The 15,628-nt window shown below is 40.5% G+C and overlaps 1 protein-coding gene across 1 annotated transcript; it reads right to left on the bottom strand.

The window, feature by feature from the left end:
• Nucleotides 1-3,281: 3,281 nt before the first annotated feature.
• rnf150a (ring finger protein 150a) lies at nucleotides 3,282-14,874 on the bottom strand (the record flags this gene model as incomplete). The annotated part of the gene is made up of 7 exons (XM_079219305.1): nucleotides 3,282-3,400; nucleotides 5,892-6,099; nucleotides 6,237-6,333; nucleotides 6,496-6,578; nucleotides 6,952-7,023; nucleotides 7,920-8,170; nucleotides 14,421-14,874. 7 exons carry the CDS (start codon nucleotides 14,872-14,874, stop codon nucleotides 3,282-3,284), a joined length of 1,284 nt encoding a protein of 427 aa, XP_079075431.1.
• Between the last annotated feature and the right edge of the window lie 754 nt (nucleotides 14,875-15,628).

Genomic DNA, 15,628 nt, shown 5'->3' with positions numbered 1-15,628 from the left:
TGTGTATTAAAATTCCTTCAGATTATATTGATTCAGAACGGAACACATTGCAGAACAGATGTGCTTGGCTTTATCTTGTCGCTATGCTGACCAAAACAAATGGTCGTGTGTGTGTGTGTGTGTGTGTGTGTGTGTGTGTGTGTGTGTGTGTGTGTGTGTGTGTGTGAGTGTGAGAGTGAGAAAAGGAGACAAGAAGACAGAATACATTTAAAGTGTTGACAGAAAGAGAAGGAGAGCAACAGAAGTTGATCTTTCTGGGTTATTATCTTATGCATTGTACTGGCTGAGACTTAAACATCTGTATCTACGATGCGCTGGCAAGATATCACAACACCCTCCACCTTCACATCCACATCGCAAGTGATCTATAGCTAGTAAAGCTAGTCTCATAGATAGTGAATGAAAATGTACATTCATGAATGTGTCCAACTTTAGGCAGTATTTCACGGTTAAACTAAATATTCTAACTTCTTACTTTAGTGTTATTAGAAAGTATAGTGTATCTGGGTATCAAGCTGCTACAGCCCAAGAACATACACTCTCACAAAATGCTTAGAGAAATAAAGAATTACAAAGTGCCCCTCCAACGCTTTCATGAAACACTCAAACATTTCCCCATATACATTCAATAATCCTTCAATGATCGACCCCAACAGAGGCGTGTGGACATGTGTGTGTGTGTTATATAACAGAGTCCCTGGTGGAGTGCCTGGTGGCAGGACATAATGGAAACAATGACTGGAAGAGGGAAAAAAAAAACAGCCAGTTAAATTCCTCTGGCTCCTTCGACTCAGTCAGTGGAGTCTGTGCTTCTTCAGTGTGTAAGTCAACAGGAATGTGGGAGGAAACTTATCAAATCAACTATTAGATCCTCCTGATCTTCTTCATGACATTAGGGAAAAAGTAATAAGGAGGTCATTGGCAGGACGACGAGAGTTTTTGGTAGAATTCATTCTTCTACTTTTCCTTTTGTTGTTTTGTTAAAGAGTATGAATGTGAATTAACAGTCAGCATCACCACAGGAATCTAAAAGTAAAAGCTACATTTAAAAATATATCTTTATTTCTTTGTTTTGGTTCTCCTTTCACACTAAACTGGCGCTTTTTTGCAGATCATTGCAGATCATTTGTTGGCGGTTCGTTACTACCAGCAACCAATTTTGTATGTAGGTATAGCCGATCCCCCTGTTGCCATTAAGCTGGATCTATATTTTTATAGATCTCATACTAAAGTTGACCAAAGGGAGTAGAAGGGGACAGAACGGAGCTTTAACCACCTGAGAATCAGCAGACTAACCCGTTCCTCAGCACACGGTGGCTGTGATGCAGTTTTGTTGTTGCTCAGATGTTTTTGGCGAGGGTTGTTTTCATGTAGGTTCTTAAAATTAGCCGACTTTGTGTGGACCAATTCCGAACAAAACCTCTCAATTATTACACTGTAAACATGTTCACGCGGTATGCTTTTCATCCCATACGAATAAATGTTTGGAGCATCACATTGCTCAAATGAAAGCCCTGGCTGGGCATTTAAATGCACCTTAGTTGTCAGGCGATGCACATCACCCTCCTTTTCCACCAGAACAGTCCCTCTGTTAACCGACTTACAGCATCCAATTATAAGTCCTTGTGTTATTTCAGGGCCATTCTGTGACACAGACAAGGAAATCAGTATGCATGAAACAACGACAATGTTTAAAATACTACTGATAATCTTGGCACAAAGACTGGTTTACATATTTAAACCGACTGGCTTGACAAGTGTAGGAGGTTTGCCTACAGTATATGCACCCAGCCAGAAATTGGTAGCGGCAACTACAATTGCCAGCTGTATTTAGCAGCAGTGTGAACACGTCCATCCATGGCAGACCGCAGGAAGTGATCACCAGCGCAGTTTGTTGTGATAACTTGTAAAACAGCAGCAGTTTTAGTAGGGCAGTGGGTGACATCGCCTCAAACTGCCTGTCACAAGCTATGATTGTCAAATATGAGGACAGATATATCAACCTTGTTTTTGCTTATTTTCTCTCAACAACAGGAATATTCAGTTGGTAAAATATAAGTTATAAATACACAAAATTAGCAACAGAAACCGTTACGTTTAGAAATTCAGAAATTACAGCATAACGTGTGCATAAATATCCCAACTCCTTGAATGTCACATGACCACATGAACTTAAAGACCTACGCTACAAGTTTTCAAGGGATACGTGTACCCAAGGCTGAAGTTGAAAAATAGCTGGTGGGAATTCACACCAACTGTTGGGACTCAGAATAAGTTGCTGATATAGGCTCTAACATGCTATGTATCCATTAAATCAGTAAGAATATGTTGGCAGTGATCGCATGCCAATAAATCAAACAATCTGCACAGATTTTGAATAACAATTAAAGCTGCAATCTGACGTTAAGGATACCTTGCTGCTTCTGTGCTTATATTGTGTCCAGTAATGGGTTTAGAAACATGATTTTGTACTGGTAAACTTAGTACTAGGCCTCAAACAACCTATTATATTCCAGATACTATGTTTACAAAATTAAGAGCATATCTATGGCCTCCAAACGACTCTCAAGATGGCAATGGGTGAGCCAGTGCCTCGTAGCTAACGGTGCGAACAGCGCTAACTGTGCAAAAAACGGCAACAGGGCTGACAGAGCTAACAGTGTTAGTTAACAGCGTTGGTCAGGACCGTGTTATCAGCTGTAACCGCTGTATGAGAGCAGTGCAGAGCGGCGGTCATGAGCTCACACGTGGGGCACGCTCACACGCATTAAAAAACATGTGCGACCGGCCTGGTAATGTCAGCAAAGAACCGAGAAGATCGGTTTTACAACACAAACAGAGGAAGAGCCACTCCACTCTTAGCTCAACTATGTCTTTACATATCAAATAAATGTTTGATGCTATATTCATACTCTGAATATCGTATCAAGAATCTTTAAGGGTGTGAAAAGATTACGTGTAACAAAAACTGGGCCACCACAATGTGAGAGCTGTGATTGGCTGTCTGGTCAGCAGTCAAACCAACAAAATTGTGAGGTGTGACTGCTGGGAAACGAACAAGCGACACGTCAACAGATGCAGGGACAGATCTGTTTTTCGGTGGAGACAAAACTGGGGAGTTTTGTGCTGCAATGTTGTATTGCTCATTTGCCCTTCTTCTGAAAGTTAATTCCTCCAGGGGGCCAAAGACATGGTGGATCTCTGGGGGGCCCGGTCCCTTTGTCATGCCTTCGTCCTCCTTTTCCTGGTGATTCATGCTTTTTATCTCAACTTTCAGTGGCTCAGGATTTAGCCTGCTCACATTCTTGCTGCGTGGACAGGTCTACTTCAGGCATGTCCACCTCCACGCCCATGGCGATAGAGGCGCCTGAATCACTGCTGGGTGGAGGCTGGTGCCCACCTGAGGAGGGAGAGAGGGAGGTCATTTCTTACTTGAGAGGTCGCTGTGGGATGCAGTTATACCAGTGGTTATACCAGTGTCTCAGAACAGTCAAGTCCTTTAAAGAAGGTAGAATTATTTGGGTTAATGCCGTGAAACATTTTTCCCCCCACAATTCAGTGATAAATCAGGTATTTTTCTGGGACCCTGATTGCAGCACACACCCAATAAATGGCTAACTTCAGAAAGAATAATCAGCAATACCATTAAGGACAGCGCTTATTATTCAGACAAAAGACACAACACAAATCGGTCTCCCATCACTGCCAACACACGGCAGCAGGAATCCTGACAGACCGGCTTCATCCCATGTTGACTGACAAATAATATCTAATTGACATACTAATTAGTCTTGATGAGATCCCTTGCTTGTGGTGCCTTAAATATAAACCCTTTCGGGCAAATTTAAAGAAAAAATGTTTTGCCTCCAAGTCGTGCTAAGTCGTAGATAATGAATCCATTCTCTGCTCTAGAAGCAGTTTGGAGCACAATATTGATGATGATGTAGCTAAAAACATATTACTAAGACATCAACTTCATCATTTTCTTAATATAATAATTAACTGTTACGTCTTTAAAATGTCAAATATTACCACCCAGTAGCAATGCTTATATTAAAATATCTTTTCAATTAACAGTCTGTATATTGAGTTTACTGTAATAAAAGACAAAGAAAAGCAAAACTTTTATATTATAACATTTATATTAACTTCACTTAACTCTTCTCCAATATAAGTTTTCAGCTATGTGACCTTTATTAGGGTAGTTTCTGTTGTATTTGTCTGACTTCTTCATGAACACCTTTTTTTGTATTAATTGATGACATATAAGTACAAGGTATTCAAAACAAAACTGCAATCTTGTTTGATTTTTGTATAATAGTTCATCTTACTCTATTAATGGTTAAACAGCTTGGACCTCAATTTTTCAATAAAGAATAGCTAATTAAAAAACACATTCAAAACATATAATGCTTAAATCTCCTACATCTCATAATACTTGTGAATAATTCTATCTAATAGCAAAACATAGCTGACCTCAATAAATCCCAAATAAGTCTTTACTGTGCAGGGAAGAAAGACACAAGCAAGATATAAAGAGAGATTACAACGTCTCTAAATGTGGGCATGTTTGTGCCCAGAAGTGTAGAAATGTTGGAGCCGGTGTAACGTGCTGAGCAGAAGGACTTTGGCACTCGTTACTCAAACACTTCATCTATTTTTTACCGTCACACTCTGCACCTCCAGGTCTTCAAACACCACATTAAAGTTTAATTATAAACTCTACGCTGACAGTAACCTGACTGCAGGAACAACAGTAAAACCACTGGGAAGTGTAATTACATCAAGGTGGATAGAGCTGGAGTAATGTACACTACACAGTACAGAGTGGCATTAAATCCAAGTATGAGACATAAATGCCCTGCTGCATTTCTTGTTTCATAGATTTACTGATTTGGCGTGACAATTAAACTTTTATCTTGCAAGCCCAAATACAGATTAATGTTTTGTTAATCTATTATTCTTTCTGTACTTTATATATAACAATATATGTACAGCCCAGTATCACAAAATCACAAATTTGCCTCAGAGGGCTTTACAGGATATAACAGCCTCTGTCTTTGGACCCTCACATTGGAAAACGAACGCCACGAAAATAAAACGTAGAAATCTCCTCTCTGTTTGTTCCTTCATCCAACCATAGAATAGGTGTTATATCTGACTCAAAACTTGTACAACTCAAGGCTACATATCTGTTCTGTGGAAATGTTTTTGGCCTCTGATGCTAAATGGCAGAAAGAACACGTGTATGAGCATGTGCATGTACTCACACGATAAAGTGCTGATGGCTAGCAGATGTTTATGGCCATCAGTTAAAGAAACAGCCCGTAGGCGTTTGCATAAGGTGCTAAAGTGTACAACACACTTTGACATAAATATTTGAGTGTACGTGTGTTACGCTGTGGCTTCCTGGAAAGAGAACGCTATTCTTACCCTCCTGTGTTGCTCAGGAATATCTGAATTAGGGAACATTAACCAGGTGGCTGCTGGCCTGATTAAGGCCTCAGAATAAACAAGTCAACCCTCAAATGTCAAGAGAAATAGCAGAACCGGCACACGGTTTAAAAAAAGAAGAAGCTGTTTTCCTCTGTGGGATTGGGGACAAAAAGTCTTGTCAAGTCTAATACATCCCAACGTATTTTCAATTACACGACATGGCAGAAAACAGGAAACTGTCAAAGACTTCTCTGTGTTAAATAATGGAGGCACAAAGAAATGGATGGAGAGACATACTGCTGAGCATGTGGTAATAATTTTGTATTAACTGTGACTTTAAATTAAAACTGGTCATCCCAACTTTCCATTTTAGCTCTACATCCAAAATAAATGTCGTCCCCCCCAACTGTCAGGGTTTTACATCTACGTTACAAATGTGTGATGTTTGAACTTACACCAAAAGATGTGGCTTTCTCCTGCCTGAAGTTCTGTCTCTTCATCAGGATGGAGCTGCTGTAGGTCTGTTTCTCTTCCGGCTGAATCCAGAACCACCGAGCTCTCGTTTATCGTGATCTCACTCGCCCCGCTGATGGGGTTGGTGTGTGGCCCGCCGACAGACGTCTCATAGTCTGGAGGAACGTCATCTAAACAGTCTGCGTTAAGCTGGAACGTGGCAAAGGTCTCGTCTTTAGAGGCACTCTCACGCATGCTATAGGTGGTCATTTATTTTATGTTTTGCACTTTGTAGTCTTGATATGAGAGAAAATGAGAAAAACATAATAAATCAAAAAGGACCTTACTGGGATTCCCAAGGCTTTGAGGATGTTCATTTTACACATGGGACACGTCCGGTGGTCTTGTAGCCACGGGTCTACACAGTGCTTATGGAAGACATGCCTGACCAAACAAGAACGCAGTGCACACATAAAACATTCGAAAGCAAATGACTGCTCGTGAAATATGTATACTGTATATCGGCAGCTATGGCACATGTGATGACTTTATGCCTTCAACAAAAAGAGACGACTAGTTTTAAAGTTACAAGCACACAAACAGTACCTGCATGGTAAAATCCTCACAACATCATTCGGCTTATAACCTTCGATGCAAACTGCACAGTTGTCAAAGTCGGACTCAGTCTCCTAAAACACAGCAAGACAGAAATGGAAAAGACAAATATGACCAATGAATTCTCAAATAGAGCAGCTTGAACAACAAAGTGTTTCACATGAAAAACAAAAGCAGATCAAATAAACAACAAAAGATATAAAACAAGATAACATGAATTAAATAATTACAGTACATGTACCATCAATGTGTCAAACATAAGATAAGAATGATTTTCAAGACAATATTTCATAGAAGAGGATATTGAGTTTGCCTACCTATATGATATATTTATATCAAATAAAATAAACTATATAATAAATAATTTCCTTCACATTGATAATCAAGTATAGCTTCCTTTTAAACTCACTGCATGGCCAAAGATGTTTATATGACATATACTGCTACCTTGTCTCCTTTCTTAATGGTGCGTACTTGCAGCTTACTGATGGCCTTTTTGGCAGCATCTCCCAAACGTCTCTGTGGATATAAAAAAATAAACGTCAGTGACTCAGCAATGTGCAGGTATCTCATTGGCCTGTTGATATACAGCAAATACATCCTCTGAAAAAAAACAAAAAACACAAGCCGACATGTTCATGTGCACCAACCCGAAATTTCACAAGATCAAGCATCGCGTGTCACTTTGCTGTGGACGTGTCAATTTGACCTCTTTACATTTGTTTTACAGGAAATGAAGAGAGGAGCGTCGACGTCTACTACTGTAAGTGCAGAGTATAAAACACTGTCACTGAACCACAATAAACCAGTGAACCGTAATGAAAAAAAACTAATTAATAACAGAAAGATGATCTAGTTTTTTGGCATAAAACAAAATTATGGTATATTATTAATCCAAGTTTTATTAATATCCAAGTATTATTGGAAACATATTAGAGGAACTGGTGACAGACAATTTTAAGGCACAATATCACGCTTTAACAGTAACCTTACTGAGTTGCCGTGGAAATTAAATCAGAGCAGATTTGTTCCAACATTGATCACCATAATTCAAGTGAAACCGCCAACAATGGTTGTCATGGCACCGGCTCCTATCATAACAGGCTCAATGATGAATTATTATTACAGACGTCATAAGAACGTCATTATAAAGAGAAGTATTTGCACTGTTGGCTCACAGAGAGCCGAGTCAGTTGATGGTTCACCGGTTCGCCACGCCTCTGTTCGGCCAGCTGTCGGGCTAATTCGGGCCTCTCCTTAAAGCCTCACAGAGCCGACACCAGATGGAAAAATCCATGGCCCAATGTCAAGAGTGAGACCGCAGCACTGCAGCACTGTCAGTCGCCCCTTTCAGGCAGAAACACATTAGCTCATGAAGTCATACTTTGATCAAACAAAGTGCAACACAGCCATACCTGATTGCGGTCTCGTGCATTAGCGTAGCGGAACCTCTGGATGTAGTAGAAGACGAGCCAGGCGAGGGAGATGATCATGAGGACGATGAAGGAGATGGAGACGAACACTACAGACGTTCTGCTCACGTATTTCTGCAGGTTGCGGGTTCCTATAGAGATGTATAGCGTGACCATGATTTTCTGCTCCAGCAAGGCCGCAATCTCACGACCTTTAGGCTCTGGGATCATGATGGCCACAACATCGCCTGTTCCTGCACACAGACATCACAGGAAGTACCAGTTTAGATGTTTAGAAGATGAATCAGGTCCACACTGTAGCTAGAAGTCATGTCCTCAGTATTGTGTCTGGAGTTTTAACACCTGGAGAGCCGTTTAAACTCCACTATTACACTCAAATTACACATGGTGGATCATAGATTATGTTTTAGACATCTTCAAATATGTTATTTAGCCAAATAAACATTAAAATAAAATATCATAAAGCAATGTTGTAATTCTCCTCCAATGATTATTGTTTTGAAAGAGCACAATACATTACAACAACTATTGTGATGAATGTTATTTGAGGGTTTTGGATGGACAAAACAAGACATTTAAAGACAGCAATGGAAAATGTTTCATTATTTTCTGACATTGTATAGGCAAAAAACTGTAAAAGTAAAACTGACCAGACAAGAACATCTTTTATTAAACTATCTGAAATGTGTGTTGCAAAACAACAACAGACAGCAATAAATCCAATACAAGTTTTTTTACAGACCAACTGCATAGCTGTAGGCTTAGAGTGCAGCTTTTTACTCCAACTTGTCTCATATAACAAAATGAATCTGTTTGGCATAAAAAGATCCCAAAACCTACGATACCTTAGAACAGTGGTTCTCAACTGGTCTGGCTGCAGGACCCACCATCACTCTTGAATGACAAGCCGTGACCCAAATCAAGGAACACATTTCAACTTCTCAAATTGATTTAATAAAAAGATGGTGCAGTTTGAACCTGAGATAGTACAGAATATCACAGTATGCACGAAGAAATATTCCATTTTATAGGCGATTAAAAACCCAAAAGTCCATCTTAAGGACACAAGGTAATACAATATAATTAATAATACAACATACATAACAATTCAGTAACTTCAGCCTTTTTTAAACAGACTCAACAGCTTTCATGCACAAACATGAAATAAAAAACTACTGAGAAGCAGTTTAAAAAAGGCGTTGAGAATACTCACTCACTGAATCTATGACCAACGCTGCACTGAAACAACTCAGTGTCTTGAGGAGCAGCTTTTATCCACAAACAAAAAGTTCAATTAAAGAAAGATTCAAGTTTACAAAATTAACTTTTCTTCTGATTATCTTATCAGTAGCTAAATAATGAAAAACATGTAGCAGCACTCACTTTAACCTGAGTTGCAAGGACTGTGAATAGACGGCACTCTCCGTCAAAATAAAAAATCCTCTTCAAAATAAAAGCACAGGGTTTTTTTGCATACAATATTTTTTCACCCAGGCATGGACCTACTGAAAACCCACTCCTGGGTCACGACCCACCAGTTGAGAAGAACTTCCATCTGAGAGTCCTCATTAACATGTACTCCACGACATACTTCTCACCCTCAGCTGAAGCTTCTACTCTGCGGCCAGTTGATGATTCCAGGAACTGCATAAACAATCTGAATACTGTTACATCATATTCCTTCTGCTGCATGTTTATGACTGCGGCTGCATGGAGTCACAGTGGTGCTTGAGTCACTCTATCAGTTACCATAAACAGTGGCTTTATTCAACCTGCCATTACCAACAGTACCTTCTGTGCAGCCTGCCAGATTATATACGGATAAATCCTCATGTAACAGAGATCAGCACGGCGTTATTTTAAAATGATATGCCGGGGTAATTCTTCCACCGAAGCGCTACAGAAAATACGGCCTTTGGTATTTTCCAGAGGAGTTAAAGGCTTTGAATCCAATAGATATGCTTCCTTTTCAGGATGTAGCAGCAATTCATTATTGCTGTCATACTCACAAATCCCTTTATGTAACAGGTCTGTTGTCAAATCTGCACAGCTGCTACATTTGATTTGACCAGGGTTGAAAACCCAGACCATCATTGTGTTTTGAAACAGTTTCATTTCTATGAATTACCATTATTGGCATAAAGATTTACACGTAAAGTACAGAAAATATATAAAAAGCAACATTCCTGAGAACTAAAAAAACGTTTTAGTTCACAATTTGTTTCGGGTGTGGTAGAAATGGGTACAACGCACTTCATGTGTCGCTAACATCTTCTGAAAAAAAAAAAACAGATTCACAGCCACACAGTCATCCAACTGGCAGCATCTCCACTGTTACCACACAACGGTTTATCCTGTATTATGGTGGCTGCTCCCGCAAAATGAGTGTATATATGCGAGAGCCTCTAAAGCAAACACTGCTACAAACAATGACGCAGAAAACAAAAGCTTGTGTTTGGACAGCAAACAGACGGTAACATGCTGCTGAACACCGCGGTGTATTCAGGCTCTCAGGCCACAAGCTGTCCCACTTTTTTGTTTGTATCTTTCTCACAGGCATGAACATTTAAACACGGTAAGCATGTCTTTGGAATACATTTTTAAGAGTTTCTCAAATTAATTTATTATGAGATATATTACCTGTCTCACCCAATAATACTCAAGAACCTCTGACAACATATTCATATGAAGGTTCCCTGTTTTGTCAAGCTCTTTTTTCATGTGTGTAACCTCAGAAACACACACTCATGACCTGCAGATTGATGGTTTTGGTTCGACCATATGGTGCGAAAGGAAAATCACTATGATGTAACAACGTAAAAAAAAAAAAACATCTCATGTCAACGGCCAAAACTGTTGCTTCCAGACTCAGTAGACTTTAAAAAATACCCCTGTATGGCCATCTTCCGCTTCCTAGCCAGCAGAAATAAGGGAAGGCATAACATGTAAGATTTCCCTTAGCCTTGACTCTGATCGCCTTCTTCTGTTCACTGTGACGCAGCCAGAGCGGACAGAAATAGCTGCTTCTAAAACAGGAGTGCAATGACTGAGACTGAGGCTGAACTTGTAAAAAGATCTGTGTTTTCAGACCCACTTGGCCAAAATGTGATAGTAGAGAAGAATACATACTGAATAGGTTAATCCATTGGACACCAACCTGTTCAGTGCTGGGAATTTAATTTATTTAACAGGCTTTTGGTGTGCTGCAAAGAGGATAACACTGAGGCACAGATTACCACAGAATTAACTGGTAAACGCTTTATTAACAACCATGTACTAATCTGAACCTGACAGTTACACTTTGGCGTGCGCATGCAAGTTTATCAAAAAAGCTTCAGGGGGACTGAAGGAATAGTTTGACATTTTGGGAAATATGCTTATTCCCTTTCTAGATGAGAGTAAATGAGAAGGCTGATACCGCTCTCATATGTGTACATTGGACATCAGGTGGTTAGCTTAGCTTAGCCTAAAGAGTGGAAACAAGGGGAAACAGCTAGCCTGGCTCTGTTCAACTGGAACAAATTCCACCCCGTAGCAGCTCGAAAAGGTAATTACTCAACACGAAAATGTAAGCGTGAAAACCAAACGCTGTGGTTTTGCAGGTAATTGTGTCCCAGACTAGTAATTGGTGCTGAGCAGTTGCCAGGCAGCCAGTGGAGAGTCCAGGATGTTTCTGCTCTTAGGCAAAGAAATAGTCTGGAACATAGCGACCCATAAAATAGCAAATGTGATTTGTACACTTTGTTTTTCGTCCATGTGAGCGGTTTCCATTCTGTATGCTAATTTTCTGCTGCTATCAAGAAAGCAAATAAGTGCATTTCTTTTGATTGTATAAACCTTTGACAGGAAAATAACTGCGTAGTTCAAATTATAAACCCCACTCTTTCAGAGGTAAACTCACAGTTTCATGACTTTAACCCTGCTCAGCCTTGGGATGTTAGGGTTTAATAAAATCAAGCCCTGAGAGGTTTCTGGCAACTGTGGATTTTACAGCCAAGCTGTGTTGTCTCTGAACAGGGAAGTGCTGCATTCTTTCTTTGGCAGCCTCACATTCAATCTACACTTTAGGATCCGTGCCTTGGCCAATGTGCTCCGTGTTACCTTCTTCCTCTAAAAACTTTGTCTTTACACCTCTCCTGGCTGCCATTTCTGTCTCTTAGTGTCTCTGTTTATATTTATGTCATGGCTTGAAGCAGGGAAAGCCTGGTTTTCAATTGCATGTGAAATTGTGCATCTGGCCACCTGCTGAATGCACATCCATCATTTACTCTTTGTAGCTTTGCTTTAGTCTCCAGTTTCTCCTGAGATGCATCACTGAATTTGAGTAAAAGCTTAAGAAGTTTTGCATTGAATTCAAATGATCTGCTTATCATGACATGTGCCTCAGACGCGTCAATTCAAAGAGACCTTTGAGTTAAAAACTTTTTGTAATCAATTAGACCATTATCGTTAGGTGTTTCTCTTTGAACATCTGTTTCTGCACAGATCTTTTTGTCCAACTACTTTCATGCATTGTGCCATTCATTGGCTGGCACAGACGTAGAGGTCTGATCAGCCACATCTTTATGAAAACTAGCAACAAGCTGCCCGAGAAGCCATTTCCAATGGAAACACATGTCAAGTCAAACAGAGAAACTTGCAACAGGGGCGTAAAGTAAAAAACGTCCTACAGCCCCTACTTCCAGCGCCCTTGTTCGGACCACACCCATCTCTGATCTCGGCCTTCAATTTGATCTCAACTACATGCCTGTAAGGTTTCGTGATTCGTGAGCATCTTGCACGGCCGTGGGTAAGTATTGCGGTGACAAAATCTGGCCACAAATGGACAGAAATATAAACACCTGGTAAAGTACTTCAAACAGCCCTTGTGGGACAGTATTCCTGGTACAGGAGGTGTCTCCAGGACCACATTTTGCTGTGATTACACACACAGACTCACAAGGTGAAAACAATACGAGCCTCACATTGTCAAGGCTCGTATAGAAAGCTCTTCTCACCGCTACTGGAGGCCTTTAACTTTTTTTAGTTAAACTCTACAGGTAAAAAACACAAATAAATAACTCCTTAGCAAGCTTGGGAGAAAAGGTTTGTGGTAGTTAAACAGCCAGGTGTTTGTCAGACAAAAAACATGTGCTACCTCTAGAAATGAAGGAAAATAAATGTGAAAAAATCTTTCTAGGGTCTGTGTTTTCAGAAATGTTTTCATAGGTTATGTCAAAAGGTTTATTTACACATGTCAGGTCTTGAATGTTTACTTTGATGGTGTATTGATTGTGGTCAGAGCAAAAAGATGTTTTGGTGTTTGTCACCTTTTTATTGCAGAGTTATTGCCTGCAGAGTTACTGCCTGCAACTTGATTCTCTGCAAAACTTTTAACTGTATTTCTGATAACAGTTTAGTATATAGTTGCTCTCTTCATTTATTAAGTCATATTTGTGAATACAACTTGAGCAGAAGGGGAGACTTACACAACATTACATGTCTGCCTTCTGTGGGCTCCTCGGCACATATCATAACAAGCATTTCCCTGTTTGTTGTAAACATGTTGTTATCGTTCATTTCTTAGAAATAAATCAGGAGCACTAATGGAACAATGTTTTGGCCTCTTCACAGTTACAATATAGCAGGAAAACTCCACCAGAGGAAACTAAACTCATTATGGGGCTGCAATGAAATGAACAATATCTGGTATTCTTTTTTTGTGTGAAATTGTGCTCAAACGTCAGAATTTGTCATTTTTGATTAGCTGTGTTAAGAAAAATAGTAATTTCCATGTCTGCACTATTGCATTTGTGCTTCACCATTCTTCTTCTTTCTGATGAAGTGTTTACCCTGTTTGAATGCAGTATAGGCATGGAAACTAAACTAAACTAAAAAAGACATTTCTTTGAAATTAGGGTTTGTGTGCTCAGTGATATCTAGTTTTGAGTGATTATAGAGACTAAATTAACTGAAAATCTAGATGTTAAACTGGCCAGTAGGTTGTGTTTAGACAACCCTTACAATTTTGGAACTTGGGGTTTCTTTTTTGAAATGACAAAAAAAAGTATTGCAGGAAAAAACACATGTTCTCTTAAAGGTATATCAACAAACTGTTGAATTTTTGGTATCTGCACTGGAACTCGGGTGGAAAAGTGGCACTAATAAATATATGTATCATGACATCTCAAGTCTTGAACGTTTGAGAAAAACTTCAGCAAGACCTATAGACTGTTAGAAAACCTACGAGATCTGTGTCAGGTGATCATCAGTCCATCTTCCCGGGATCTAGTGCACTTTTTTTTGCACTTTATCATGAAACTAATTGGTTATTGAGCTGATTAAAAAGATACAGAAGCTGTTCTGGGAGTTCAGCGGTGTGAATGACACCCATTAATCTGGGCCCAACGCTTAAGAAGCAACTACTTAGAGAAGACATGTGTAACCTCCGACCTCTGAACAGGAGTTATGAAGGAAAAGACACGTCGCCTGGTTGTCTCTTACCTGGATGGGGCATTGTTATGGTGTCGTTTGCACTACCGGAGCCCACATTGTATATGACAACTGCAGAGGCGTTGTAGTTGGCTACGTTACGGATCTTCTCTCGGTATGTACAGTTCCCCGCTGCGACCAACGCCACCCAGGCGGTGTTTTGAGGGACGAGAGGGAACCTGACGCTCGGGTCGCACGCCTGTCTGTCATGCAGGCTGGACGGCACCAGCACCAGACCTCTGGCTTCTTTCTTGGGCGACTGCTCGCCATACCGACCGCACTCGGTTTTCTCTGTCCTGACCTCCGAAGTGACGGGGTCCAGATAGGTGATGTTGACAAAAGCGGTGTACCATTCCTCTTTCTCTGCCACCGTAAAGTCCAGGCACAATAAGTGCACGAAACAAAAAGACAGCAGCCACGTCGAGAGAGCCAGACTGCGGCAAGCTCGGATGAGGGACGGAGCCATCGTGCGGCTGGTTTGGGATGGACGGGGTTCCCCGGGTCTCCTCCTCACGCGAAAACTCGCACCACGGCCCTCTTTTTTACAGCAGCAACCAAAAAACATAAACCTTGCAGGAGAGCCAGACACCAGCCATCTTAGACGAGGTATCCGAAGAGTTCGTGTGCTACGTGCAGAGTCCGCTACACACCACCACTTGCAGGAAAAGAAGAAGCTGTGTGTGTGTGTGTGTGTGTGTGTGTGTGTGTGTGTGTGTGTGTGTGTGCGTGTGTGTGTGTGTGTGTGTGTGTGTGTGTGTGTGTGTGTGTGTTGTTGTTCAGCGTCAGCTGTTTCCCGTCCTCGCTCAGGATTGGCTCACCGCTCGTCAGCACGTGACCTGGGCGTGGACAATGTCCCTCTGACGACCCCATAGCATGTGGAGAAAGTAAAAGAGTCATAAATCATGTAATCAACTGCCAAAGAAAGACTTTGAACCCGGCAGTTACAGTCACGAACGCTTCTGCATTACTATTGCATTTAGTATTTTAGTATGTATTATATGTGTGATAAAACTAGTTCATAATAAATACATTTAATTATATTTGGCAAATTCGGGCTGTGGAGCCAGGAATGAGCCACTGGCATAATGATAGGCGTGTACTTTATTTGTAGTAAATCCATCAATTGTTACATAAAATTAAAACAGTTAAATATAAAGCTATATATACTAGCTTTTCACAGGGCTGCTTGCCTCAACGCGTTGCTTTGCTGAGCACCAATA

Source organism: Taurulus bubalis (assembly GCF_910589615.1).
Source record: "Taurulus bubalis genome assembly, chromosome: 6".
In the NCBI taxonomy this organism is placed as follows: domain Eukaryota; kingdom Metazoa; phylum Chordata; class Actinopteri; order Perciformes; family Cottidae; genus Taurulus; species Taurulus bubalis.
Note: the sequence above shows the minus strand (reverse complement) of the source record. Positions and strands in the feature narration are given on the sequence as shown.